Source organism: Triticum aestivum, chromosome 5D, assembly GCF_018294505.1.
Source record: "Triticum aestivum cultivar Chinese Spring chromosome 5D, IWGSC CS RefSeq v2.1, whole genome shotgun sequence".
Classification (NCBI taxonomy): Eukaryota; Viridiplantae; Streptophyta; class Magnoliopsida; order Poales; family Poaceae; genus Triticum; species Triticum aestivum.
Window position 1 is genome coordinate 212,106,179 of NC_057808.1, and position 26,424 is coordinate 212,132,602.

At 44.2% G+C, this 26,424-nt stretch overlaps 5 protein-coding genes and 1 non-coding gene across 8 annotated transcripts; 3 read left to right on the forward strand and 3 right to left on the reverse strand.

Annotated features, from left to right (window-relative positions):
* Positions 1-3,364: 3,364 nt before the first annotated feature.
* On the reverse strand, positions 3,365-5,204 carry LOC123124539 (uncharacterized). Its single transcript, XM_044545130.1, has 2 exons — positions 3,892-5,204; positions 3,365-3,649 (listed from the first exon to the last, which is right to left on the reverse strand). The coding sequence occupies exons 1-2, from the start codon at positions 5,105-5,107 to the stop codon at positions 3,612-3,614; spliced, it is 1,254 nt and encodes a 417-aa protein (XP_044401065.1). The 5' UTR covers positions 5,108-5,204; the 3' UTR covers positions 3,365-3,611.
* Positions 5,205-7,198: 1,994 nt separating this feature from the next.
* On the forward strand, positions 7,199-10,359 carry LOC123120099 (stearoyl-[acyl-carrier-protein] 9-desaturase 5, chloroplastic). Its single transcript, XM_044540115.1, has 3 exons — positions 7,199-7,675; positions 8,980-9,469; positions 9,659-10,359. The coding sequence occupies exons 1-3, from the start codon at positions 7,578-7,580 to the stop codon at positions 10,217-10,219; spliced, it is 1,149 nt and encodes a 382-aa protein (XP_044396050.1). The 5' UTR covers positions 7,199-7,577; the 3' UTR covers positions 10,220-10,359.
* Positions 10,360-10,878: 519 nt separating this feature from the next.
* Positions 10,879-16,210, reverse strand: LOC123120100 (uncharacterized). The gene is made up of 3 exons (XM_044540118.1): positions 15,777-16,210; positions 12,965-14,732; positions 10,879-12,399 (listed from the first exon to the last, which is right to left on the reverse strand). The coding sequence occupies exons 1-3, from the start codon at positions 16,141-16,143 to the stop codon at positions 11,346-11,348; spliced, it is 3,189 nt and encodes a 1,062-aa protein (XP_044396053.1). The 5' UTR covers positions 16,144-16,210; the 3' UTR covers positions 10,879-11,345.
* Positions 16,211-16,237: 27 nt separating this feature from the next.
* On the forward strand, positions 16,238-20,397 carry LOC123120101 (phosphatidylinositol N-acetylglucosaminyltransferase subunit A). Of its 3 annotated transcripts, XM_044540120.1 has the most exons (11): positions 16,238-16,454; positions 16,550-16,601; positions 16,912-17,046; positions 17,292-17,537; positions 17,610-17,864; positions 18,162-18,316; positions 18,950-19,040; positions 19,132-19,248; positions 19,358-19,461; positions 19,901-19,991; positions 20,068-20,397. In XM_044540120.1, the coding sequence occupies exons 3-11, from the start codon at positions 16,924-16,926 to the stop codon at positions 20,158-20,160; spliced, it is 1,275 nt and encodes a 424-aa protein (XP_044396055.1). In that variant the 5' UTR covers positions 16,238-16,454; positions 16,550-16,601; positions 16,912-16,923; the 3' UTR covers positions 20,161-20,397. The 3 variants fall into 3 exon arrangements, with proteins under 3 accessions (XP_044396055.1, XP_044396056.1, XP_044396054.1); XM_044540121.1 differs by having other exon boundaries at positions 17,292-17,864; XM_044540119.1 differs by lacking the exon at positions 16,550-16,601 and having other exon boundaries at positions 16,345-16,454; positions 17,292-17,864.
* A 2,120-nt stretch (positions 20,398-22,517) lies between these two features.
* On the reverse strand, positions 22,518-25,633 carry LOC123120102 (uncharacterized). The gene is made up of 4 exons (XM_044540122.1): positions 25,489-25,633; positions 25,330-25,383; positions 25,158-25,209; positions 22,518-22,983 (listed from the first exon to the last, which is right to left on the reverse strand). The coding sequence occupies exons 1-4, from the start codon at positions 25,587-25,589 to the stop codon at positions 22,810-22,812; spliced, it is 381 nt and encodes a 126-aa protein (XP_044396057.1). The 5' UTR covers positions 25,590-25,633; the 3' UTR covers positions 22,518-22,809.
* Positions 25,634-25,693: 60 nt separating this feature from the next.
* On the forward strand, positions 25,694-25,776 carry TRNAS-AGA (transfer RNA serine (anticodon AGA)). The gene has a single exon. It is a non-coding gene; the product is annotated as a tRNA-Ser (tRNA).
* Positions 25,777-26,424: the final 648 nt, after the last annotated feature.

The following is a 26,424-nucleotide window of genomic DNA, read 5'->3' on the forward strand; positions in this document are numbered from 1 at the left end:
GCATCCTGCAGTAGTGTAAGCCATTAAGCAACACCTCATCCACTTTTAATAGTATTGGCTTTTTCTATGGACTCAATGTGATCTTGGATCACTAAAATGAAAATGTAGAGTCTTGAGCTTTTGCCAATATGTGTCCTTAGCATCTTGAAGGGGTTCCACATCCTCTTGTCCATGCCACTCCACTGTTGAACTTATCGGAAATATACTAGATAAAAATATTAGTCCAACAAGAGATATGTTGACATTAATTACCAAAATCACCCAGGGAGCACTTGTGCTTTCAGAGGCTTTGAATCCTTCATGATCGGAATGGCCTGGACGCTTTGAAAGCAAAGGAATGCGAGAGTGTTCAATCAAATGCAAGAGCAGAGATCTACATCTCAACTTACCTTGTAGGTGCCAGCCGAGATAAAAGATTGAAGGCTTGCTCGACTGGGTGCTAGAGGTTTAGATCCATTTGTGAGAGGGTAGCCTTTTTATTATTGGTGGTGTACGCATGGAGTTCCCCAAATGAGATGTCCGCATCTTTGTTTGGCCTTTTGTAATTATACCAGCCCCAGTGGGAGTAGTGACTAGCGTTATAGGTCGTCGGGCGGCCGGAAGTTTGCCATGAGTAAGTGAAGGAGAATAGATTGTCTCGCTTGAATATTTCATTGATAGCCAACGCTATATTATATAGTACATGATTTAGTTGGTTGTATTAACCGTATCAGAGTACAAAACAGAATATTACCAAGTATACACACCTAAACATGGAAAGCTATGCCGTGCTTGAGCTGGACTCCAAGTCGCCGCCGAGACAGATCCATGTACGACACGTACATGGTTGTATTCTGCTAACACCCCCCCCCCCAGGCGGTTGGAATAGGAGCAGGGCAGATGTTTAAACTGGAGCAAAACTCATGAAAGACAGTGGTCGGCAAACCTTTGGTGAAAATGTCTGCATACTGCGATGTCGTCGGAACGTGAAGGACACAAACATCTCTAAGAGCAACTCGTCCCCTTACAAAATGAAGGTCGATCTCGACGTGCTTCGTTCGTTGGTGCTGAACGGGATTGGTTAAGAGATACACTACACTAATATTGTCACAGAAGACAACTGTTGCTTGCCGAAGGGGGCGATGAAGCTCTGCAAGAAGCTGACGAAGCCAACATGACTCAGCTACAGCATTAGCGACAGCATGGTATTCTGCTTCGGCACTGGAATGAGACACCGTCTGCTGCCGCTTGGATGACCATGAAACAAGATTATCGCCAAGGAAAACACCATAGCCTGATGTAGGCTTCCTAATATCCGGACAACCTGCCCAGTCAGCATCTGTGTACGCTGTGAGCGAAACAACGCTGGTGCGATGAAGTTGTAATCCATGGTCGAGAGTGCCCTTGAGGTACCAGAGAATGCGCTTTAGGAGATTACCATGTGGCTCACGTGGATCATGCATGTGTAGACGTGCCTGTTGAACTGCATATGTGATGTCCGGACGAGTGAACGTCAGGTACTGAAGAGCACTGGCGATACTGCGATAGTCGGTTGCGTTGTCAACCGGAGGGCCGGTGGAGACGAGCTTAGAGCTAGTGTCGACCGGTGTGGTGCATGACTTGCAATTTATCATGTCGGCACGCGTGAGGATGTCCTCGGTGTACTGCCGTTGGGAGAGAAGGAAACCATCATTAGTGCGAAGAACTGAGACACCAAGGAAATGGTGGAGCTCTCCGAGGTCCTTGAGAGAGAACTCGCGATGGAGTGAGTCGATGAGGCGGCGAAGCAATGTTGTGGACGAAGCTGTGAGCACAATGTCATCGACATACAAAAGGAGGCATGCCATGTCATCTGTGCTGTGGCAGTAGATGAACAATGAGGGATCCACCTTAGAAATATTGAATCCCATGGACACAAGGAAGGTGGCGATGCGGTTGAACCAAGCACGAGGCGCCTGTTTGAGACCATAGAGTGACCGGTTGAGACGACAGACATGCTCGGGGCGAGTAGTATCGACGAATCCCGGTGGTTGTTGACAGTAAACGATCTCGGATAATGTATCATTTAGGAATGCATTGTTGATGTCGAGTTGGTTAACTGGCCAGCCATTGGCGAGCGCGAGGGTCAGGACGACGTGCACGGTGGCCGGTTTAACAACTGGGCTGAAAGTCTCCCCAAAGTCGACACCAGGGCGCTGAGAAAAACCACGGAGCACCCACCGAGCCTTGTAGCGATCTAGTGAGCCATCGAGCTTGAATTTGTGACGGAATTGCCACTTACATGCAACAATGTTACTGCCCGGTGGTCGGGGAACAAGGTCCCATGTGTTATTAGCATGGAGAGCATCAAATTTTTGTTGCATGGAAAGCCTCCAGTGCTCGTCATTAAGGGCTGCTCGATATGTCCGCAGGATGGGAGAAAGAGTAACACATGAAGGTTCATGCGCTTCTGGGGTTGGCGATATCCTTGTTTGCCGTGGGTGGACATGGAATGGTCATTTACCACTGGAGGAATAGGGACTGCTGTAGGTAGTAGTACTAGAGGGGGCGCGGGAGGCTGAGTAGGTTCATTCTTGACTGGCACCACGGGAGCATTGGAGGTTGGAGTGGCTTGGATGATCGCCGGCGGGGTGTGAAAAAGAATGTCGTCAAGAAAGGAAAGATCATCAGCAGAGACGTGAGTGAGTGTGGTAAAAGGAAAAGAGGACTCGTCAAACACGACATGTCGAGAGATGATTATATGATTTGTGGTGAGGTCAAGACAGCGGTAGCCTTTATGGTTAGAAGGATAGCCGAGAAAGACACAAGCTATAGAGCGTGGAGCAAGTTTGTTGGCAGCGGTAGCAGAAAGATTGGGATAGCAAAGGCAGCCAAAGATTCGAAGATCTGCAAATTGCAGAGGTGTCTTGTGAAGATATTCATGTGGTGTTTGGTTCTGGAGGGTTTTGGTCGGATGAAGATTGAGCAGATGGGTAGATGTATGGAGAGCTTCCACCCAATAGATAGGAGGCATACTAGCCTGAAAGAGAAGGGAGCGCACCATGTTGTTGATGGTACGAATGGCATGTTCAGCCTTGCCGTTTTGCTGTGATGTGTGTGGATAAGACATACGAAGGTGCATACCCTTGCTAAGGAAGTAAAGGCGAGAAGCATTATTATCAAACTCACCACCATTGTCACATTGGAGAGATTTAACAATGGCACCAAACTGAGTGGAAGCATACACAAAGAAATTAGTGAGCGTGGAGTAGGTGTCAGACTTGTGGCGAAGTGGAAAGGTCCACAAGTAGTGGGTGAAGTGATCAAGTACAACTAGGTAATATTTATAACCAGAGAAACTAGGGAGAGGAGATGTCCAAATATCACAATGTAAAAGCTCAAAAGGTGTAGTAGCTCGGGAAGTAGAAATATCAAAAGGCAAGCGTATATGTTTACCTAGTTGAAAAGCATGACATATAGACTCACTAGAGGAATGTTGATTACATGCAATAGAAAAAGCACGTGCTAAGTGTGACAAAGCTTGCTTGCTAAGATGTCCTAAGCGTCGATGCCACAAAGTCGATGGTGATGTCGTAGCGGAGAGTGCATGGGCGGCGGTGGATGTCGACGGGAAGGGGTAGAGGTCACCATCACTATTGTATCTGAGAATCACGTTCCTGGTGCGAAGATCCTTCACAGAGAGACCAAACGGGTCAAACTCAATAGAACATTGATTATCAATGGTGAAGTGACGAACAGAAATAAGATTTTTTTTATAATAATGAGGAGTGACAAGAACATTGTTAAGGTTAAAAGAATGAGATGGTGTAGATAATGTGGTGGAACCAGTGTAAGTAATGGGAAGAGGAGAACCATTACCAACAATGACATGACTAGGTGCAGTGGAAGAAACAAAAGAACGAGATAGATTACCCTGATCCGAGGTCATATGTGCAGAGGCCCTGGAGTCCGTGTACCACTGAGATGGCGATGGAGGTGAGAGCATCGTTGTGTTGAAAGCTCCCATGAGTTGGTTCTGGTCGAAGGAGTACGGGTGTGTCGATGGAGCACCACCATACGTGGTCGGTTGCCATGCCGCGCCTGACCATTGAGCGCCATACCAAGGCGGCATGTACTGTGGAGGTGTTGTTGTCGGGGTGGCAGCATGGAAGGCGTGTGGAGCGGCAGTGGGTGGAGGACCAAGGATGCTGTGACCAGCCGGACGCCCTTGGCCGGGCCACATCTGGATAGAGCCAACCCAAGGGTTTTGGATGGAGGGCCAGGAGGTCACCTGCTTGCCGCTGCTGGAGTTGTGGCCGGTACACTGCTGCTGAGAAGAGGTGTGCAGAAACCTGCACTTGTCACCGAATTGGCAGTTGCCGCGTGCAAAGTTCCGGCAGGCCTCCAGGCGCCGGTTTGAGGGGGGCACATGGGGTTTGCCGCCAGACCGCTCCATGGATGTCGAGAAGCCCTTGGTGCTCGAGGGGTTAGCAGTGACGAAGGCCATGTGTGGCGGGTCGGAGTCAGTACCGGAGCTGAGTTCCTCAAGGATGAGAGCGGAGCGCATCTCATTGGACGAAGGGAGCGGCTTCTGGATGGAGATGAGGGTCCGCATATGCTGGAACCTCTTGTTTAATCCACGAAGGGTGTTGAGGACGAGGCCCTTGTCGGGGGCGGACAACTCAGCGGCGAGGGCTTTCTGCTTTTTGCAATAGTCGGTCATGGACAGTACGCCCTGCTGGAGACTGTAGAACTCCTGCTCGAGGTAGATGGCGCGAGTATCGGCGTTGTCGCAGTAGAGACCCTCGATGGCCGTCCAGACGACGTGGGCTGTAGCAGCGGCGCTAGTGTCCATGACCATGCCGGCGATGTCGACGGAGATGGCGCCGTAGAGCCAGGAGCGGACGAGAGCATCGAGGCGCTTCCACTGGTTGTCGGGGCCGAACGTCGTTGCTTCCGCGATGTGATCTTCGAGAGCATACTTGCATAAGAGCCCACGCCAGTGCATGTAATTTCCGGCGTTGAGATCAAGCGTGATAGGAACGAGGGTCTTGACGCTCGGGACAGCGACGGCCTGCGCCCAGAGAGCAGCCTTGGCTTTGGCTTCAGCCTTCGCTGCTGCTGCAGCAGCGTCCGTGGGTTGCTTCATTGCAGAACGAACAGGCAAGCTAGAGATTTAGGTTTAGAGGATCGAACAAAAATCCGATACCATGAAGGAGAATAGATTGCCTCGCTTGAATATTTCATTAATAGCCAATGCTATATTATATAGTATATAATTTAGTCGGTTGTATGAACTGTATCAGAGTACAAAGCCGAATATTACCAAGTATACACACCTAAACATGGAAAGCTATGCCGTGCTTGAGCTGGACTCTGAGTCGCCGCCGTGACAGATCCATGTACGACCAAAGGTAGTTTTCCGTGCACTGGACACACAGCTTACTGAATCAGTTGCAATACTACATCGATTTCGTTAGGGATCGAGGATTTTTTTAATGATACCCTCTAAGGATGGTTCATCCAAGACGCGGAACAACAAAGTTTTCTTTTGATGAAACAGTAGGGTGTGGCTAGGTCTCGGTCAACCGAGACCGAGACTTAACCAAGTCTAAATCATATGGCATAACATGTAAGAAAGGAAAAAAAAACTAAAAAGAAAATTTTGCGCAGATATAGCAGTCTCATTCAACTGAGATTTAACAACCCCGATTATTATGGGTTGTTAATTTGGTACATACTCTGGAAACAAATTGCGCAAACTCTTTGCCCCGTTTGGCGGCGGCGGGCAAATGGGTGCTCGCGCGGCCCTCGCGAGGCGCCGCCACCACCGCTCGCCCGCCTTCCTCTGCCCCACCACTCTCCCCGTGGACTCATTCCCTCGCATCTCCGGCTTAGGATCGGTCGGGCGCTCGCTGCTCGGCCACCCCCGCGGCCACGACTCTCTCCTCCAGCTCGCGCTGCGGTCCAGCGGTGGTGAATTCCTCCTCCTCCTCAACAACACACAGCGGCTGTCGATGTTGTTGATGTCATGTGCTCGCCTCGGGCAGCCGCTGTGTGTTGCTGAGTGCTGTGCTGTTGTCTGTTTGCTGTTGATGTATGATTCGATCCAGTAGTAGTTAGCAAGTAATCCGGTATGCTGTTGATGAAATAAACATGTACCCCTGCATATATCCCCAATGGCTGTTGATGTACGATCCATGAAGCTCTGCTAATGAATTAGCTACTAGTGGATCCTAGGAAGAAAGAAAATTGTTGCACAGAATGCCCAAGTGTAGTTATAAAACTGTTGCAAACGATGCTCACAGCAGCTCAAGAACAAGTGAAATTCACCTAGGCCAACCAATTCCATATTTAGGTATTTGCCGGGTTAAGTATTTGGTCCCCAAATTTTCACGCGTTATGGTGGCGAGCTAAAACCATCGTAAGCGAATTATTGCCAAATTGGTAGAAAAGGAAACAGTAGTACTAAAAGAAAAATCACAGAAAGAGTTTATGCCTGGTTGGACCAAGTGGTTTCTGATCATGCATCTTGATGCAGGTGCAAGCAGGAGGCGAACGTAAGCGTATGTTGGTGTGTAGAGGTGATCATTTTTGGCTTCTCAAGCAACCTGCAAGCACGCATCACACTATTTCAGTGAATGTATGTGCAAGCATCCTAAGAATACGTCCAACTGTGCAAAGGTTGTTGTGTGAACATTGGTCACTCTACTCTTATCTAGGCTGGGTCGGCAATATATTGAATACAAATCAAATATTGATCTTCATGTGTTTGCAGGCATATTTTAATTATGATGATTAGCAAATGATTCCTGCAGTTGTTTTGTTTCGAATGCGATTCTTGGATAGAGATTGAACTCGTACTCCAAACGAATGTATGCTGGGTCTGGTCGAACTGCAACATCTGCCTAATTTATTTTCACATTAAACACAATTCAGCATTATAATACGATGTATTATGCTCATAAAACATGTAGATTCTAAATTACAATGACTTATGGCTGGTTAGATATCCTACAAAAAATAACTCAATGTTCAATTTGAATTCGGAAAAGCATAGAGAGATGCTCCAAACAAGAAAATTTAGAAAATATTCAAATTTATGTTCTATTGTCGGATTTTAGCACAAATTATTATTCTCTGTTCATGTTTGTGAAAATTTTATTTGCAGTCTGCAGGATTTGGACACTTCTTACTATTTATTCCTGCACCTACCTATTGGTTACTCTATCATACTAGATATCTTTGTGTTTCAAGAGCTTGTATTTGAATTTCTGAAGGGCTTGTTTTTCCCCCACGCTAGAGGAGTATATATTGGCGTATTTGGGACTCAACTAACTTTAATCCCGTAGGAACTGATTCTTTTTCAATGCAACAAAAAGAGGTTGGAAACCTTGCATAAGCCGTCAGGTCAGAAGTAACAAGAAAAACAAAATGAAACCAGTTTCCTCTCCTCCATTTAGTACTAGTACTAGTCCGACTACTAGTACTCCACTCCCAACTGCTCACTCTACCTCCCACCTCAGCTTGTACGTAAGTGTGGGCAGAATCAAAGTATTGCCAAACTCTAAACTCAGCGTTGAAAGTGGTGTTGGTGGATTGATAAGTTGTTGTATCTAATGGCATACATGCCTTCCTGCGGCACCTTCCATGCACCTTTAGTGTCTTCTTGCCTGAGGAGGAAATTCACAGTGGTGGCCACGGCTTCCAAGGCCAAGTGAGTTCTGTTCTTCCTCTTCATCATGCAAAAATCATTGTGGTTGGTTATATATTCCTCTTCTGTTCTTGAATCTTGCTCGGAGTGCTTGTGTCGGCTCCATGATCTTGGTTGAGCTGGTATTTTGCTACTTGGACACGAGAGATGGCGAGCGGTTATTCTGTCTTGGGAATGAATGAATCTTTGGTTTTTCCAAAGGGTTTCCTGTAGGTTCCCTAGATTGAACTGAATTTGGTCATAAAAGAATGTGTTCATTTGTTTTCGGTCATTTATGTGTTTGCTGATGCTTTTATCATCGTAATCTTGCTTTAATGTTCTTGTGGATATTGGAGAGTCGAGTTTTGAGAAATTTTCACTCTACGCCTTATTTCAAGATGATTTGGTTATTGACAAGTAGTTTTCTCTTCTATTTTTGTTATTTTTTGTTTACGGAGCGAGCTATTATTTCTTGCATACAGTGTTTTTTCGCTTTGTTGTCTTTGGACAGATGCATGTTTAAATCCTACAGTTCAGTTGCATGGCATGCAACTTTTGTGTATGCCTCTTTTTTTTTAGTTGAATGATTGTGAGAAGCAGATTGGGTGTTATTTGCATTTTTTTGCTGGTCCCCTGCTCGGTTCTGTAGTCGTGGAGCCCAGATCACTCACCTGCAGGCCATGGCATTCAAAAAGCGTGAAGTACTAGTGTAGTGAAGTTACGTGCTTGAGTTCATTACGTTTTCCTCTTGCATGTAGTTGCAAATAGCATGCCATGCTGCTCAAAAAGAGTATCTGAGTAGCATCGATGATTTATCTCATGGAAATTAGCACTTAGTTTTGGACTCATTGCCACAGCTCACAAGCTCTGAATGTTTCTTGAATTTGCATGATCTAGTGTTAATTTGCTGGAAGTAAAAACATACTAGGTGTTTCACCAATCTGGATAGTCTTTCTTTTTTGAGCTTTAATTTGATTATTTAGTTCTGTTAGGCTAGTCATAGTGGGAGTAACTTAGCAAGTAACATAGCGCAGTCCAATACAAATTTGCTTATGTGGCATGTATTTAATAAAGAGAGATGTGTTTAGAGTAACATATATGTTACTGTAACATAGCGCTTCTCAAGAGAAGATGAGTCTACAAGCTAATAAATGAAACCATCTATGACACTACTACTATGTTACTTTGCACTATGGAGATGGTAACTTAGACTAGTGTCATATGCATGACAGTAGTATAAGTTACTCCCCACTATGACCAGCCTTATATTACCCATTTTTCCCATTACTCTTGTGCCTATCATTATGTTACTTTGTCTGCTTACGAAGGGTTGGAACTCCCGAAAAGGCCCCCACTCGAGTCCGATTCGCACAACCATTCCCACCTCAGAAGAAGGAAGTTTTCGATTCACTGGAGCGCTGGGCAGAGGACAACATCCTGGTCCTGTTGAAGCCAGTAGAGAAATCCTGGCAGCCGCAGGACTACCTGCCAGACCCTTCCTCGGATGGATTCTATGATGAAGTCAAGGAGTTGAGGGAACGGGCCAAGGAGATCCCGGATGACTACTTGGTCTGTCTGGTTGGAGACATGGTCACTGAGGAAGCACTCCCTACTTACCAGACAATGCTCAATATCCTCGATGGCGGTGTCGGCGATGATACCGGCACCAGTCCAGCAAGCTGGGCTGTCTGGACGAGGGCATGGACGGCCGAGGAGAACAGGCATGGTGATCTCATGAACAAGTACATGTACCTCGCTGGGAGGGTTGATATGAGGCAGATTGAGAAGACCATACAGTATCTCCTTGGTGCTGGAATGGTAGGCAAGCACTTGGTGTCTGATTCCTGAATTTCTTTTTTTTATCTCAACTTGCATTTTTCTTGCTTCCTTTTTGCTGACAATATTAATTACAAGGACTACAATTATGTCCCGAATAGGGAAAGACCCACAATTTGGCAACATATACATACACTTGCTAGTTGAATGGTGTGCTCTTCTTACTTATAGGATCCAAAAACCGAGGGTAACCCATATCAGGGTTACATCTACACATCTTTCCAAGAGAGGGCAACCTTCATATCCCACGGCAACACTGCGAGGCACGCCAGGAAGTACGGGGACCTGAAGCTGGCTCAGATATGTGGCACCATCGCGGCCGACGAGAAGCGCCATGAGACGGCCTACACCAAGATTGTGGAGAAGCTCTTCGAGGTCGACCCCGACTACACCGTGCTGGCATTCGCCGCCATGATGAGGAAGAAGGTCACGATGCCCGCCCACTTGATGTACGACGGGCAGGATGACAACCTGTTTGAGCACTTCAGCGCGGTGGCTCAACGGCTGGGCATCTACACCGCCATGGACTACGCCGACATCCTCGACTTTCTGGTGCAGAGGTGGAACGTCGCCAACCTCACTGGGCTGTCTGGGGAAGGGAGGCGGGCTCAGGATTTCCTCTGCTCACTGGGACCAAGGTTCAGGAAGCTGGAGGAGCGAGCTCAGGGCAGGGCAAAGCAGTTACCGGTTGTTCCTTTCAGCTGGATCCATGGTCGGCAAGTGCAACTTTGAGTGACATTGCAAAACAATTATAAGACGAATTGTTCTTCTTATTTTCAAAATATGAAGCAACTGTTGACTTGTACTACTATAAACATATCTACTCTGCATGTGCCAAAGAAGCCTAAAATAACATAATTATATCATGAACACATCCAGACTTTTTGTTTGTTTGTTTCAGTTGTCCATTTTGAATATTGGATTTGGACTTGTATAACCATCTAAGGGCATCTCCAGCAGCTCCCATCTACCCAAATGTTTTTTGGTGATCACCTAAACTTCTCATCTTCCCCTATAACCAAATTGACATTCGCGGGAGCCAACCACCCGAGACTTCATGCCACGGCACGCCCGCAGCCTGATGCCCGCCTCACCGCCGGCCATTGGAGAAGTTGCATTGGGGATCTGCTACGGCCTACGGCTACACACCTTTCAAACCCAATAAATTTATTAGGAGAGCCCCAATAAGCATTTATAGGGGAAGGTCTTTTGGAAAGCTGTTGGAGATGCTCTAAAATTTGACTAGTTCTCGACAGTAACATGGGCAATATCAGGTGCGCACCAAACCAAACTTGATTACCAAAGGCAACACTGGTACCCTAGAAAAATAAAAAACAAAGGCAGCACTGGTAAGTCAAGACCAATCAACTGCGTATGTTTGCCAAATCAAATGCAGCCAACCGACATAGCGAAAATATAAGAATCAGCAACAAAATATTGCAGTTGCAACAAGGCAACTGGAAACAACTATTTTTCTCTGCCCCGACGTAGAAACTCAACCATATCATATGGTACTCCCTCCATAGACGTTTTGGTAGGCCCAGCGAGGCCTTGCCAACGAATCGCAGTGGTCCAGTTTATTCGATACCAGTGAACCCTCAGCAAACTAAAAAGGCCATGCTAAATGAAGCTTGTCGGTTAGCCTTATACAAGAATAATATAAATACCCTCTAAACTAAGGAGATGAAATGTATATGGCCGCTGCGCCGCCCAACATGTCGCGCTGATTTGATGAGCTGACGAAGAACATAATCCGAACGAGGAGCATGCCAGCTTTCAGTATGGCAACGGGGTGGCTGCTGCAATTCTGCCGCTCAAAGAGAAAAGGAAAACAGGCGTTGCTGCGATTACCAGTTCATCAATTAGACGCCTTTGCGCCTCGCGCTTTCTGCAGACTGCCCAACACGCTGTCCACAAGCTTATCCTTGCTTTCATCCTCTTCCGAGTCTGATGAAACAAACGAATACTGCTTCTGTGTCTGCTGCTGCTGCCTTGTGGCCCTCAGAGTGTCAAGGTAACCTGGACTGCTCCTGGAACAATCCATGACCCCGTCAATCTCTTGAGGTTTCTTGCCAGAGCCATCCTTGCTGCCGTTCCAGGAATCAATGATTTTCAGGAGCGAGCTCTGCTCAGCGCCCCTTCTGGGCTCTTGCTCTGCTTGATTCTCATCGTCAGAGAAATCGTCTTCTGAGCAGGTGGGAGGCCGGTAGCAAGTTTCTTTATCAACTCCTTCAGCAGTTTTGGCAGTGGCAGATACAGGGCCAAGTTCCCCCCAGATGGAATCATCGCCATTACTTTGATTTCCATCACCCTTACTGCCACCCTGATCATTCCCATTTTCTGCAGGCAGAACCCTGGGAAATTCTACCCTTATACCAGGCATAATCTGCAACAGTGACTCAATGTCTGCATATCCAAGCTTCTGGTGGTCAAGCTCGTATCCGTGCTTCTGAGCAAACTGACGCTTGAAAATGCTGATGTTAAATCCATATTTGTATTGCAGGAGAAGGTCCTTCAATAGCTTGTGGCAATCAGACAATGTTTCCTCCCTGTTCGGAGTCCTATTTGTCCTACCTTTGTCACCACCATATTTACCCTGCTCCAATGGCTTGACATTAAAGAGAGAACTCAGATCAAACTTGCTAGAATTTGGTGGAGTGGATGTTGTGCTAGAATTTGGTGGAGTGCATGTTGTGCTAGAATTTGGTGGAGTGCTTGTTGTGCTAGAATTTGGTGGAGTGCGCGTTCTCTTTTGAGGGAGTGTAAGACGGAAAGGAAAATCGCTAGAAGGAGTTTCCTCGATCCATTTCTTTTCTGAAAGTAACAAATGAATCAGATGATTGACATCTTTCTCGACAAGGCCTTTGAGAGGCCAACAATCTAAATTCTGCAATCCATGTACCAACTCCTCCCTGCCAATAAAAGAATCATGTAAGAATAATCTATCTTAAAGTGATCGAGCCAAACATGATTTGTAGTATTAGCTTATGTGAATCTGGGTTGGATCCATTTGTTTGCCTGTAATTAGTTCTGGAGTAGACAACACATGCTCATGAAAGACATAGGTGCTCCGACTACTAAACTAACTATTTGAGCAACAATATTTACTACAACATGATCATAACACATCCAAACAAATTAATGCGAAGTTTTAAAGCAGCAAGGCAAAATTGCAGAACTATGTTATCAGGCTACAAGATCTCATGCAAGCAAACCTATCTATAGATGGGCATATTTGTTGGCAGCACAAGATATAAATATGTTGGCAATGAATGCTATTTCCTTCTCCTTAGTTGAACTGGACAATCTACATACTGTATATTGCTTCAGACACACAAACAGAAATACTATAAATCTAAAAAACATATTACATGAAAGACTTCACTGGTAAAATCTTCAACACTTTCTGTTTATAATAAGTAAGAACTGAGATGACTACAAGGCATGAAATAAAATTATCAGTGTTAAAAGCTTTACCTTGTCTTTGCTTTCGAAACAAGCTCAGACCCAATGGGCTTCGATAGCTGTTTCCCTAGCACATCCCAAAAGTAAAATCTTGTGAATATTTTATTAACTACTTGCTGCTCATTTTCACAAGTTGAAGCCTTCAAAGATTGAGATTCCTCAATTATGTCTGTCTTTGCTTCATCAATGCCATTTTTCATGGCTATACTGTTATCTCCATCCAATTTTCCAAATTTCCACCACCGCATTACCCAACTAAAAAAGCCCTTGCTCATCTTGGAGGTATCACCTCCATCTTTACACAATGGAACAGATGCAGGTCCAGTGCATGGTTTCGAGTTCTGGAGAATAGGCAGATCCCTCTTTAACTTTTCTGTCTCTTCTGCATGTTTTTCAGAATGGTCATGGTCAGACAAAGTTGAAGAGTTAACAGTCATCGCTGCAGAGCCATCTCTTACATCTGACCTTCTGTTCCGGGAAGAGGTCTTATGGATCCTATTCAAAAGCCTGCTACGTTGATCAGTATTGCAATCTTGCTGAGGAGTTCCCAAATCAGCGACTTCAGCAGAAGTGCCTTCATGACATGGAGAAACCTCACGATTAGCACTCTCAGGGCCATTCCATAGTACCCAGATCCTTTTTAATAGTCCGTCACTGTCAACAGTATTTTCCACCCCTAAGAAAGAGGGAGTTCCAGGGGCATCAACTTCCTTGTGGTTGGCAGATGATTTTGGCCTTGTGGTTGGCCTTTTTAATAGCCCATCACTGTTAACAGTATTTTCCACCCCTAAGGAAGAGGGAGTTCCAGGGGCATCAACTTCCTTGTGGTTGGCAGGTGATTCTGGCCTTGCATTCATATCAGCTGCTGAGCACACCTTTTGATCCTCAGGTAAGACATCTTGTGGGGAAGATGATACAGCAGATGCAGCTGGGTTCTCATAGACAGTCTGCTTGAAGCTTCTGTCCCTAGTGATACTTTGAGAACCTAGGGTTTTACAGTTTTGTTCAGGAGAAGAAGTGGACACGGAGGATGGAGGCTTCTTATCATTGTGTGTTGCTCGACCGCGGTTATTGTCGTTGACATCACTTTCAACAGAACTCAGGGGCTCAAAACATTGTTCAGCAGGTTCCAGTAATTTTTTGTTCACCCCAACTACACATGGCTCTCTTAAAGCAGATGAACGAGCAACAAACTTCACAATATCTGGCATTGATAGGAGAAGGCAAGACAACTTTTTGTGGCCAAAGAAATCATTACCAAGAGGCACATTGTTCTTCTTGAGTTGTTGAAGAAGAATTGAAAGCTTGACCCCATTAGGATACGAATTCAGTGCCTCTCGTATCCCATCAACCACATCTTTGGGGACTGCAGTAACTGCATTTTTGGGATTATGGCATAATTTTTCATCAGATGGTACTGGTGTTGCAATGGTTTCTTCTGATTCAGCTTCCACGAAGGGGTCGTCAAGGGCTCCTTTGTAGTGACCATACCAAGATCCAGATAAACCATCTGGTGGGTGGTTAAAACGCTTTGGTGAGAAATTTTCCCCTTTCACTAAAGCTTCCCAAGGCCACATAATCGTCGCTGCATTGCACAGTACACTGGTAGTTTTACCAGGACAAGCAAGTAGTATGTTATAGTTGCTCATTCGCAACCGATGCAAAATGTTGGCGAAATCTTTATCCCCAGATATGAGGAAAAAATGAGCTGGTGGAGGGTTCTGAGCAATCCAGTAGACAAGATCAGCCATAAATGACCGGTCAGAACTGTTCTTTCCACCTACATTATTGAAATAGCATTGTTAGTATTACAAGAGAAACCACAATAGCACATCAGCAAAGAATCTGAAAAGGAATAAAAGATAATACAGACCGCCAAATTTGAAGAAATTCGAGAGCACCAATGAGGATGCTAATATTGTTACTTAACAATTGTTAGCAAACAAACTCCTAGCACCCCAATCCAAGCTTCAAAATACTAGTTCATCATATCGGTCTGGTCATAACAGACTGATACGACAACAATATCATCTGACATGACCGGTACTGCGGCGAATATGACCGCAAAAATCGTCCGAAACTACAATAGCTGCAAAATCCTATATCTAGACCAATTCCACAATGCCATTCATGCAGTGAACCGTCAACCTAATCACATGATACCAGAGTTGCCTAAAATTGGGGAAACATGGCCACAGCACTGCCTAATATTTTATCGATCCAAAATATGTATAAGAAACATCATGAATTTTTCCCATAAAAATTTGAAGGAATGACTTACAGATTACTACGAAACGAATGATAAAATCCATACAGGTTATGCTTCTATAAGATCATCAAGCAGTGAAGATGTTACCAAATCGAGTGATTGCAAATCAAATAATCATTTCTCAGAGACCTCTAATGTTGCTACGCTATAAAAATGAAGCACATTTCCCACAAATCTGAAGCAATATCAAAGCAAATTCTAGCCTTTCTGGTGCTAAAGAAACCACACACACACACACGCACGCACACATGGTTTCCAATGTTCAATTCGACTCTATGCAACCCAAGTGTGTTCCATCCTGTCAAAGTAACTCATTCGTGGTATTCAATTATGTGAATGAAATAGTACAAATAAACAAAACTACACCGTGCAATTCATGACCGTCAACTCAAGCATACCTACTAACAACGCAAAAAGCATGGCAATGCATCGCAAACCAGCAGCAGCAGTGCAGCACGACAAGCGAAATGCACACGTTTTTTCCCCCAAATAATAGAGAATCGCATAGAGAGAAGGGAGTGTAACGGAAAAGGAGATGGGACGGGAGGACGCAACTGCTTGGGACGTGGGAGATGACGACGCCGGTGGCAACGAGCGCCTCCTGCGCGGCGCGGGAGAGCTGGACGACGTCCCCGAAGGCGGTGATGGAGAGCGGGCCGCGGACGCCGGCGGCGCGGAGCGCGGCGGAGACGCGCTGGGCGACGCGGCAGACGTTGACGTTCTGGGGGACGTGGCAGTTCTCGAAGTCCCACCACACCGACACCTTGACCGCCTTGCTCTCCTCCTCGTGCTGCCGCCGCCATCCGGGGCCTCCCGCCACCTCCGATGACGAGCTGAGGCGGCGGCGGTGGGCGTGTCCCTGGTAGCGGCGGCGGTGGGCGCCCGCGGAGGGGAAGCGGCGGAGGAGGAGCTGCGGCAACATGGCTGGGGGTTCGGATCGGCGCCGCCTCTCCCTCTGGGCCGGGGTGGGATTGCGGTTCGTGCCAGGGTTTTGTTAAACCCCTTTTTAACAGCAGTCGAAAAGCGGCCACCGTCCGATGCGCTCCCAACGGCTCTGATCTGGCGGAATGGTCACACCACTCGGTGCGGTGCCGAACGCATTTCTCCCAGCCCAGGTAGCCCGAGATCCCCGCTTATTCCCCGGCCGGAACAACGCATCCAAGCTCCTCTCCGCTCCGGCGACGGCGACGGCGACGTGCCGGCGGTTACCTTCCTCCTCCTCCGTCGACCAAGGTTAGCCCCCTCTCCTCTCCTCCTCTTCCACCTCCTTTTGCTTATCCGTCTTCATCCCATCATCGAGCCCCGCACTGATGAGCTCGTTGCTCCAGATCCACCAACGCGCGCACCGGCTCCTCTTATTTCAGCTACGTCACATCACCGGTGAGCACAGCCTCCTCCTATCCCCCAGATCTCGCAAGCAAACTTCTACTAATTTATTTGGCTGGCAATAAACATTAGATATTTGGCACCTTTTCATGTTCAAAATGATTATAATTTAAAACATTTTCGTGTTCAATTTTCCCCAATTACGCTAGTGATTATGCATGGTGTCAATATTGTACGAAAAAAGGGACATGCTGTGTCGATATGGACAATATGAGTTTGATTTAAGGTTCACTAGTTTGCGTTGTGTATACTATTTTTTCCATTAATGAATCGGTTATATGATACATGGCTTATGCTATTTCAGATTTCACACGCAATGGATGGGCAAAGCAGAAAGCACAGGATTTTGATGGTGTCCGACTTCTTCTTCCCAAACTTTGGTGGTGTGGAAAGCCACATCTATTATCTATCACAGTGCCTCCTTAAGCTTGGCCATAAGGTCTTTCCCTAATAAACTACTCTTTATTATCCTGCTTTTATTATTTATGTTTCGAGAATGTAAGATAAGCTACTGGGTATGCATCATTTTTACGGGATTTTTTGGACTTTCTGTTGAGGATGTGATGCTTTGGAGACCTTACCTTCTAATGAACACAATGGGCATAAGTTTGTACAAAATAACTTTATGCTACTATTTCTGGGTTGTACAAACTTTTTGAGCGAATTCAGTTTGTTATTCTATAGGTTGTTGTCATGACACATGCATATGGAAAACGTTCTGGAGTACGATATGTTACTGGTGGCTTGAAGGTTTATTATGTGCCGTGGAGGCCATTCCTGATGCAGAATACACTACCTACATTATTCATGACATTTCCAATCATAAGGACAATTCTTATTCGTGAGAGGATATCTGTTGTGCATGGACATCAGGCCTTTTCAACACTGTGCCACGAAGCGTTGATGCATGCTAGGACGATGGGGTACAAAGTTGTCTTCACAGATCACTCGCTTTATGGTTTTGCTGATGTTGGAAGCATTCACATGAATAAGGTGCTGCAGTTTACTCTTGCAGATATTGATCAGGCCATATGTGTGTCTCACACAAGCAAAGAGAACACTGTCTTGAGGTCAGGGATATCTCCGGACAAAGTTTTCATGGTTCCTAATGCAGTGGATACCGCAATGTTTACTCCCTCCTCCAACCGCTTAAGCTGTGATGAAATCATTATTGTTGTGATAAGTAGATTGGTATATCGAAAAGGTGCTGACCTTCTTGTTGAAGTCATTCCAGAAGTATGCCGTCTATTTCCAAAGGTGGGTGATAGCTAGTAACTACAGCACTCTTTGCATGAGCCATGCATGAGATAGGAAAAGGTTAACTGCATGCGTGTTAAAGGTGGAACAAGTTCGTAATTCAGCATATAGACATACTGTTTTCATCACTGTCATCCTTTCTGGTCTGATACATATAATAAATTGCCTGACAGTTCAGCTTGATAGAATGTTTTGGTTCATATGTTATCATCTTGCATCTTTACTTTCTTACTCTATGTTGTTTTGGATTTATAGTGGATTATGTTCCCTCAGTTAATAAAGCAATGGACTTGTCAGGTTCGCTTTATTGTTGGAGGTGATGGTCCAAAACGTGTGCGACTTGAAGAGATGAGGGAGAAGTTCTCCCTTCAGGATAGAGTTGAGATGTTAGGGGCTGTACCTCATGCTCAAGTACGATCTGTTCTGATATCTGGTCATATATTTCTGAACAGGTACCTTTCTGAGTTTTCATTCTTTTGTGTTCAATATCTAGATTGTTGGTTATATATGTGCCTTTTTCTGTTCTTACTCTATTTTTACTTTACCATCTATTATTGTATACTCTGGTGTGTTGAAATAGTCTTGTCAGGTTCCTTTAAGCTTTTTGTTGCGACAAAGGAAGTTGCTTTTACTAAACTGTCCATTGAATTCTAAAAATCGAAGGCGTCTGTGGCAATGATCACTACCATTAACAGAGTAGCTAAAATTGTCATATTGGAACATGATTAGCGCTCTCCTTGAACAGATACTTTGAGCCGCTTTGGATCTTTGTGGTCACATTTGTACCAGATTATTGAATTGTTCCTGTGTGCCTCTGGTTCTTCCAACATGCATGTTGAATATCATTTGATAAAACATACTGATGTTGTGGGAGTATTTCTTGTGAAATTATAATTATATGTTTCATGGATCTAATGCAAACAGAAAGAAAAGAGCTTTTGGTTTCGTTTTTATTTTCACTTACCTAATCCTAATATTATTTGGAAACTAGAAGGTGGATAAGTTAACCTTGTTTATGACAGTTGTGCGGAGTGCAATTAACTATAGCAATACTGAGACATGAAACTTGACCTTTGCTGTTGTAGTTCGCTTACAGAAGCATTTTGCATAGCCATTCTGGAAGCAGCAAGCTGTGGGCTTTTGACAGTAAGCACTAGAGTCGGAGGGGTTCCAGAGGTATGCCCTTTTATGATTTCAAAGTTTCTTTTGTAAAGAGCCATGAATTTCAGCTATTTGGACAATTTGCAGATAAATTACTCCTTTTCAGGTTCTACCAGATGACATGATAGTACTAGCAGAACCAGATCCAGAAGATATGGTACGGGCTGTGAGGCAAGCTATCGACATACTTCCTGGTATAGATCCCCAAATTATGCATCGCCGGGTGAGTTTCAATTCTATGCACCTTGCTGACCTTACCGCTCTAGGTTTTTTTAGTAGAAAATTGACATGCAAGTTCTCTTGGGCTTATTCAAATCTAATGTGCATTGTAGATGAAAAAACTCTACAGTTGGGATGATGTGGCCAAAAGAACAGAGATTGTCTACGATCGTGCAATGCAGTCATCAAACACTAATTTGCTAGATCGTCTTCCCCGGTGAGTATAAGGCAGAACATGGACTGTAAATTCATCTTCTGTCACTCATTTCAGATCAGAGTAGTTATAGCTGAAGATAGGTTTTTCCTTTGGATCGCCACCTGTCCTTGCATATATTGTATGTCAAAGTGCTAACTCTCCATTTTCTATATTTCATACTCCCTCTGTCCCAAAATAAGTGTCTCAACTTTGTACTAACTTTAGTACCAAGTTGTACTACGGTTGAGACACTTATTTTAGGACGGACTCCGTCCCAAAATAAGTGTCTCAACTTTGTACTAACTTTAGTACAAAGTTGTACTAAGGTTGAGACACTTATTTTAGGACGGATGGGAGTATAATGATTAGTTCTACTGATCAAAGTGTGGGCAATACCACCACAGTTTTGCATGCAAACGCAAAAGGAAGTCACTGACGTTGTGTTTCCGTAATGTTGTAGATACCTCACATGTGGAGCTTGGGCAGGCAAACTGTTTTGCCTCGTTATGATCATAAACTACCTTGTGTGGTGCCTTCTAGAATTCCTGCAGGTATTTCTTTTTTACCTAGGCATTTCTTATTTTATGGAGATTGATGAGATTATAACGGGGTTTCTCTCCCTCTCAGCCTGCTGAAGGTATCGAAGAAGTCCCAGATATAGGGCCACTGCACATTCATTCGGATTCAGTAGATGACCAGTGCGAAGCGCAACGAAATTGAACTGTTTTGCAACCATTGTGGCATGGATCGTATTGGAGGTCGCGATATCTATTTTAGGCTGGCTCTCACTCTGGAATTTCTTTCAGTGTTTCCCGGTTCTGCATTGACTGTTTTGAGAACAAGTCTTTGGCGAATGGGATAACTATGAAATCATCTCGTCACACCAAATACTGGAATTTACAGTCGTGTTGCATAAAGTTAGTGGTGTGAGTACTTAATGCCATTGCCAACTTTTCATCTGATGTGTCTCTTGTTCCAATCCTTGGACATCAGCTGCTTCTTGGTGCTAGTTTCTACCACTAGAGATATGACGGTCTTGGTGCTACTTAGTGATCTAGACGCTCTTATCTGCAGATTGTATACTTATTGTTCAGTCATTGACAGGGAAAATATATTTAAAAATGTTCACAAATTTAAAATTTTGTCTATCGATCAGCGTAGGAGCATCACGTTCAAGTGTGAATAAGCACAACCGCAGCCCACAACTGATTCACTCCTTAACATGTGGGGCAACAAATGCAAAATCTTCCTTGGCTCCATTCCTGGGGAGAACTTGAGAGATTTTGAAATTTGTTTTGTCCTGAATTTGGCTCGCACGAGAACAAGGGGAGTTTGTATTTATTTGAGCAATTGATTCTTCTTCTTCTTTTTTCTGTTTTGAGATAGCCCCCGCTCTTTTCAAAAACCTTAGACGTATCTGTGAAGTCAGAATTGAACGTGACGTCACATGTGAAGTCAGAAATTCAACGTGTCTCTTGTATAACTGCACAACGCATGGAGAAACACCGTGTTGCTTTCAGAGACAACTTCGAAATGATATCTGAAGCAGTTATAAGGTATAACTATTTATCACTCTTCCAAGTCAATCCAACATTCTAGGTTTCGAAGTAGATTTTGCACAATATAACTAGCTGCCGCTACAAGTGGATGAGCTCATAGCCCAGTGGCTAGAGCGCAGCGGCGCCTCTCAGCTGGCGCGGGTCAGAACCTCAGTTCCGACGTGTGTCTCACTGTCTCTCTTAATTAAAAATGCCATAGGAGCTCCTCCCGCTACTGGTCTAGTTTTCTTTTAGTTGTCGTTACATCTCATTTTCAAAACTACTTCTCGAGTATCAAAAAATGTAAGATATACATTATGAACCTGTTAAAAATAATTGAAAAGTACTCTCTCCGTTTCATAATGTAAGACGCTTTTTGACTCTAGTGTAGTGTTAAAAAACGTCTTATATTATGGGACGGAGGGAGTACAATTTAGAAGGTGCGACTCTGGAGTGAACATTTACTAATTTCATAACTAGGAAATGATGCAGTTGAGAAAGAAAGTGATACTCCCTCTGTAAAGAAATACAGTATTATATTTCATTACAGAGTACAAATTATTGGCCCCCTTCCAAGCATTTACAAGTCAGTTGTTAGCTCAGCATTTTTGCAGAATTAACAATACTCACAATGGTCTTTACGGGGAAGATACCGCTAACAAACAATACTCAATCCACATGTCATCAACTAGACTACACTGTGTACAACAAGTAAATACCAAGCCATATACCAAAATAGGATCTCAAGAGCATGCGTCAAGACCGACAAAGAGAGCAGATCCGCTTGAACCCTATTCAAAGTTATGGACCCCAGGCGTGACTTTTTTTGGAAACTTCCGACCTATTCATTTTTAATCATGATAGTACAACGAAATCTAGCAACGATTACAAGCATTGAAGCGAGCCAAATGCATGACAACATCATCGTCCCTCACTAATCGGACAAAACCTTGTAGTAGACAATTGGGAAGTCGCCGTCCTAATATCTCGAAGGACACCACCCGAAGGAAGACGAACATAGACTAGATCCAAACAAATCCACCAAAGATCAGCACCGATCAAATCTCGCAAGATCCGTCGGAGACACAACTCCACACTGCCTTATGACGACGCTGGAGGCACCGCCGGGACAAGGCTGGGCGGGCGAAACTTATTCCATCATCAGGAAGCCGCTGCCGCCTTGCCCCCTAAGCGGGAAACAAACCCTAACCGAAAACTTGTAACTAAAAATGGAATTGAAGCCCTCCCGGCAAGAGTCGGGTCCACCGTGCCTCTATGGCCCTAAGGCCACCAGAGACAAGACAAACAGCGGCAGCGCCAAGGGAGACAGGGAAACCTAATTGCCTTGTCGCCCAAAGATGTGAGGCAACAACAAAAAAATGCTCGTGGGTGTATCAATAGTTTTTAGTATGTTGATAGGAATATGTCTAACATCTAGAATGAAATCATGTGTGTCCTTGGAGCTCAGCAAAAACAAATGTATCTGTGCACGGATGCAGAATCAACGCATCAAACAAATGTGCTTGTGCACAGATTCCGAAGACATAAAACAATATACCATCCATGTGAGTGTAGTTTTTGTTTGTTCCCGGTATTTTAGGGCACACAAAAAAATGCCCTCAATCCAAGCAGGACGAGAAATTAATCCAAAAAGTATTGAGAAGGATAATATCAGAGGAGATACACGGAAGTAATAAAAACCAATTGCACAAAACCGGGCGAAATGTTGCTAGCATTTCAAGATTTTGACCAAGCTATCTTTCAGACATTGTTAGGAAGCCACGCGTGTTTCGCCGACAGAACTGACTTGTGCATTCTTTCCATATTCCGCTTACAGAGTACTACATGGTATTAACTTGGTATCAGCTACGACTCCAGATCGCTCAAGTCCGCGGAACCAAGTTTGTTGCTTCCTATGCAATTGCAGGTGAGGAAGATATGCCAGTGGGGAGAAAATGTCAGGGCGTTTAAGAGCTGTGCTAACTGAATCGGCTGCATAGTCAACCTGTAAAAGAACACAAGTCCAGTAATTAGCTACTGGTTGGTTAAGCTTCTGTACAGGGGTATCTGAAAAAATGACAAGAATGCATTGCATTGGAACCTAATCGAATGGCATGTTAAATTTAATTTAACTAATGGCCACACATGTGAAAGTTGTGTGCTTCAGCATCTACATTGACAACAATATTATTGCGTATTATTATGAAACAATGACTAAAATGCGCAAATGATCTGCATGGTTGATGACATGAATGGTCAACTAGCAACATTCAATATTCATGGAGAAAAAGGATCATAATTGTCTTATAATGTTTACAACTTTGCGTATGGTACATATAAAGTACTACTCCGTAAAGAAATATAAGAGCGTTTAGATCCCTACTTTAGTGATCTAAACACTCTTATATTTCTTTATAGAGGGAGTAACATCTACCACAATCTGACCACAATAATGCCCTTCAGATATTAACAGGACAACATATACAGTTATTCTTGGTCAAAGACATGGGTAGAAGTTCTGTTGATACTGTATATTGGGCAAAAACATGGAGTCGTACATTTTGTAAACTGGTGACATATAAATGAAATTAACAGCCCAATTTGCTTTCATCAACAGATTGAGTCAAAGTTAAAACAGCTGGCCTGAAAAGCACGTGCTGACTAACAAGGAGCAACTGAAAAGGGAGTACTGCAGCATCTAAGCTAGCGTAGTGACTAGTGAAGGAAAAAACGTAATCCAACCAAGTTGATCCAGAAAAAAGGTCTAATTTTTGTCCCTCAGCCATTAACACGCCTTATTGCAACCCAAGTTTGAATACATTTAATTTTCCCCCTCAACTCTCAATACCGGTGCAGTGACTTCAAGGTGTGATCAAGGGCCAAGCCAGTGGTGGGACTGGCGGACCAAGGGTTTCTTGCCATCTGCCACCATGGATAGAACCGTTGGCGACAATGGGATTTGCGGTGGCAGGCTGGGTCTTAGTGATGGCAAACTTCTTCAGGTGCACTGGCACTGTAAGTAGCTTCTGAAAGTTGGTTGGCAGCTGCCATGGATAATGGCAGCAGTGTCCAGGGTGAAGACTGAAAAGAAAGATAGTGTCCATAGAGTGGAGAGGCTGATAAATGGATCCATTTGTTTAATACATAATGTTCGTTTGCTGATTCACCACCTATATGCTTACTAGCACACAATAGCATGCCACATCATAAAAGCCACAAATGAACCGGCAGTGGGATCTAATTGGATGGTATTGATATATGAGGGTGCAGATAAAATGATGTTCTCACAAAAGGGGAAAGTTAAACACTGGCAATTGCTGAGAGTTCACGATTAGACTTTCCCAAGATGAAACATGAATATGAGTATCAACCTCTCCACTCTATATCTCTATCTGTCTCCCTTTTCTCAATCTGTCTCCCAAGATGTTAAAGATCAGTTAATCTTTAGTGAACATTCACCAAATGAAACAAGAATATGAGTATCTTTAACCTCAGAAGAAATTCAATTGGAAATTGTTGAGTCGTGTGTTGTTCTGGTTATGAAAAAAAGACTAAGATTAATTTCTAATTTTAAGTAGAATTACCTTGTGTGGGAGCTTTCGGCACTGGGTATGCCCTTTATATAGTTAGGTTAACTTAACGTATATGTGCAATATCACAACGCAACCTACTTTTGTAGGAAAGACAGCCTACGGATTGCTAAAATGTTCATGGGGTACTTCACTTTTGTGAACTTACTAGAACATAATTTTGAAAGCAACCATAGGTTCATCTCTTGTGCACATAGTATATGATAAATCTAATCTTGTGAGCTACAAATGACACACAAAATACTCTGACTGTAAGCCTAAGAATCCTAACAAATCTGGAAACCAAGTGAAACGTTGACTGTAAACACCAAACAAGAAACTACTACAGTAGTAATGACAGTGGAAAACTCTGCTTATCTGATCCTACCAAGTATCAATCCAAGTAAATAATAACAAAACCATTCAAGAATCAATCAATCAGGTCACCCGGTGGTTTCTAATCTTACGTTTACAGTCAGCTCGCTCAAAGCCCATCAAAGCCCGAATTGAGCAAGCAACTAAACAAAATTATAATTCGGCTAAGCTATTCGCAAGAAAAGAAAAAAAGAATCAGCTCGCTCGTGTTTCTAATCTGTACAAAGTCGTTTACCGAAGATGCAGCCGCGCTCATCAGCGACTGCGCCATCGGGAGTACGCAGAACCTGGAACACAAGAGTGGGCAAAGAATCAGTACACGTGGGCATTGGGGATAAAATTTAAGGACTCGGAAGAAAGCCGCCGTAGTGTGCTGGAGTGCGGGCGGACGGCGAGAGAATACTAACATTCCCCTGCCACCGGAGAGGGCGGCGACGGCCGGGTCCGTCCATTCGTCGAAACTGAGGGGGAGAAGAAAGCAAACGAGAGGGTGAGCCAAAGCGCCGCGGGAGCAGAACCAGGAGAGAGGGAGATGGTAAAAGGGTTAGAGGTCGGTGTACTCGTACATCCATCCGTAGCGCCGGTCGAATACGAGGCGGCGCTGGCGGCGGCGGAGGTCAGGACGCGGCGGATTGGGGGAGGAGGAGGAGGCTTCTGCTGCCGCCATACTCTTCGATGATAAGTTACAGCGGTAGAGGATGGCCTTGTCCTCTTAATGATGGGCACGCTGTCATAGATATTACTATCTAAAAATATTAGATAAACACATAAGTGGTCGTGCCGGAGTGGTTATCGGGCTTGACTAGAAATCATGTGGGCTTTTGCCCGCGCAGGTTCGAATAATGCCGACCACGTTTCTTTTGTTTTTTATCTATGCATTTTCTTTTTAATTTGTTGTTTGTGTTTTAGTCCATAAATTATTTTAATTGTCTTTTTAATTTGTTGTTTATGTTTTAATTCATAAAATATTTTTATTATTTCATGTATTTTGTTCAATAACTCACATCTTTGTAAAAAAAACGTCTATTTTAATATTTGCTTACTGTTGGAGTATTGGCGTTACGAATGTTTTAGTCTATGGAATATTTTTATCAAGAGTGTTATTCCATGATGCTTAGCTCTGGAGTGCTGGTGTTAGGAATGTTTACGCCACCTTTATGTGAGTCTCGGAGAGCAGTCGTACCTTCTATCTTCGGTAATTGGGGAAGGAGAGTTAATATTGAAAGTGTTGTCTAAACATGCAACGGTCAGCGTTTTCAATCGTGATCCAATATGATAGCTCAACTAAAATTGATGCAATGACAGACCACTCGCTGGACCGGTCCTGAATATGGACACCTCATGTTAGAGATACAATCATACAGAACAACTCATGAAAATGTGTGAGTCTATCCCTTTGAAAATCAAGTGAAATCAAAATAAGGTTGTTCATAGTCAAGCTAACTTGGGTTGTTTCTGGAGGTAACACAATTTGTTGGTTGTGGCGTGTTCAAATTTTGTTT

Excerpts from the sequence above, each read along its gene's own strand:
- LOC123124539 (XM_044545130.1), bottom strand. The coding sequence starts at position 5,107 with ATGAAGCAACCCACGGACGCTGCTGCAGCAGCAGCGAAGGCTGAAGCC. Across the intron at positions 3,650-3,891 it reads ACATATGACCTCGGATCAGG|GATCTTCGCACCAGGAACGT; the intron begins GTAATCTATCTC and ends CTCTCTGTGAAG.
- LOC123120099 (XM_044540115.1), top strand. The coding sequence starts at position 7,578 with ATGGCATACATGCCTTCCTGCGGCACCTTCCATGCACCTTTAGTGTCT. Across the intron at positions 7,676-8,979 it reads GCCACGGCTTCCAAGGCCAA|GGTTGGAACTCCCGAAAAGG; the intron begins GTGAGTTCTGTT and ends CTGCTTACGAAG. Across the intron at positions 9,470-9,658 it reads ATCTCCTTGGTGCTGGAATG|GATCCAAAAACCGAGGGTAA; the intron begins GTAGGCAAGCAC and ends TCTTACTTATAG.
- LOC123120101 (XM_044540121.1), top strand. The coding sequence starts at position 16,924 with ATGGATGGGCAAAGCAGAAAGCACAGGATTTTGATGGTGTCCGACTTC. Across the intron at positions 19,041-19,131 it reads GAGTCGGAGGGGTTCCAGAG|GTTCTACCAGATGACATGAT; the intron begins GTATGCCCTTTT and ends ACTCCTTTTCAG. Across the intron at positions 19,992-20,067 it reads GCCTTCTAGAATTCCTGCAG|CCTGCTGAAGGTATCGAAGA; the intron begins GTATTTCTTTTT and ends TCTCCCTCTCAG.
- LOC123120102 (XM_044540122.1), bottom strand. The coding sequence starts at position 25,589 with ATGGCGGCAGCAGAAGCCTCCTCCTCCTCCCCCAATCCGCCGCGTCCT. Across the intron at positions 25,210-25,329 it reads CTCTCCGGTGGCAGGGGAAT|GTTCTGCGTACTCCCGATGG; the intron begins GTTAGTATTCTC and ends CTTGTGTTCCAG. Across the intron at positions 22,984-25,157 it reads TGAGCGCGGCTGCATCTTCG|GTTGACTATGCAGCCGATTC; the intron begins GTAAACGACTTT and ends GTTCTTTTACAG.
- LOC123120100 (XM_044540118.1), bottom strand. The coding sequence starts at position 16,143 with ATGTTGCCGCAGCTCCTCCTCCGCCGCTTCCCCTCCGCGGGCGCCCAC. Across the intron at positions 14,733-15,776 it reads CATCTCCCACGTCCCAAGCA|GTGGAAAGAACAGTTCTGAC; the intron begins GTTGCGTCCTCC and ends TCAATAATGTAG. Across the intron at positions 12,400-12,964 it reads GTTTCGAAAGCAAAGACAAG|GGAGGAGTTGGTACATGGAT; the intron begins GTAAAGCTTTTA and ends TTTTATTGGCAG.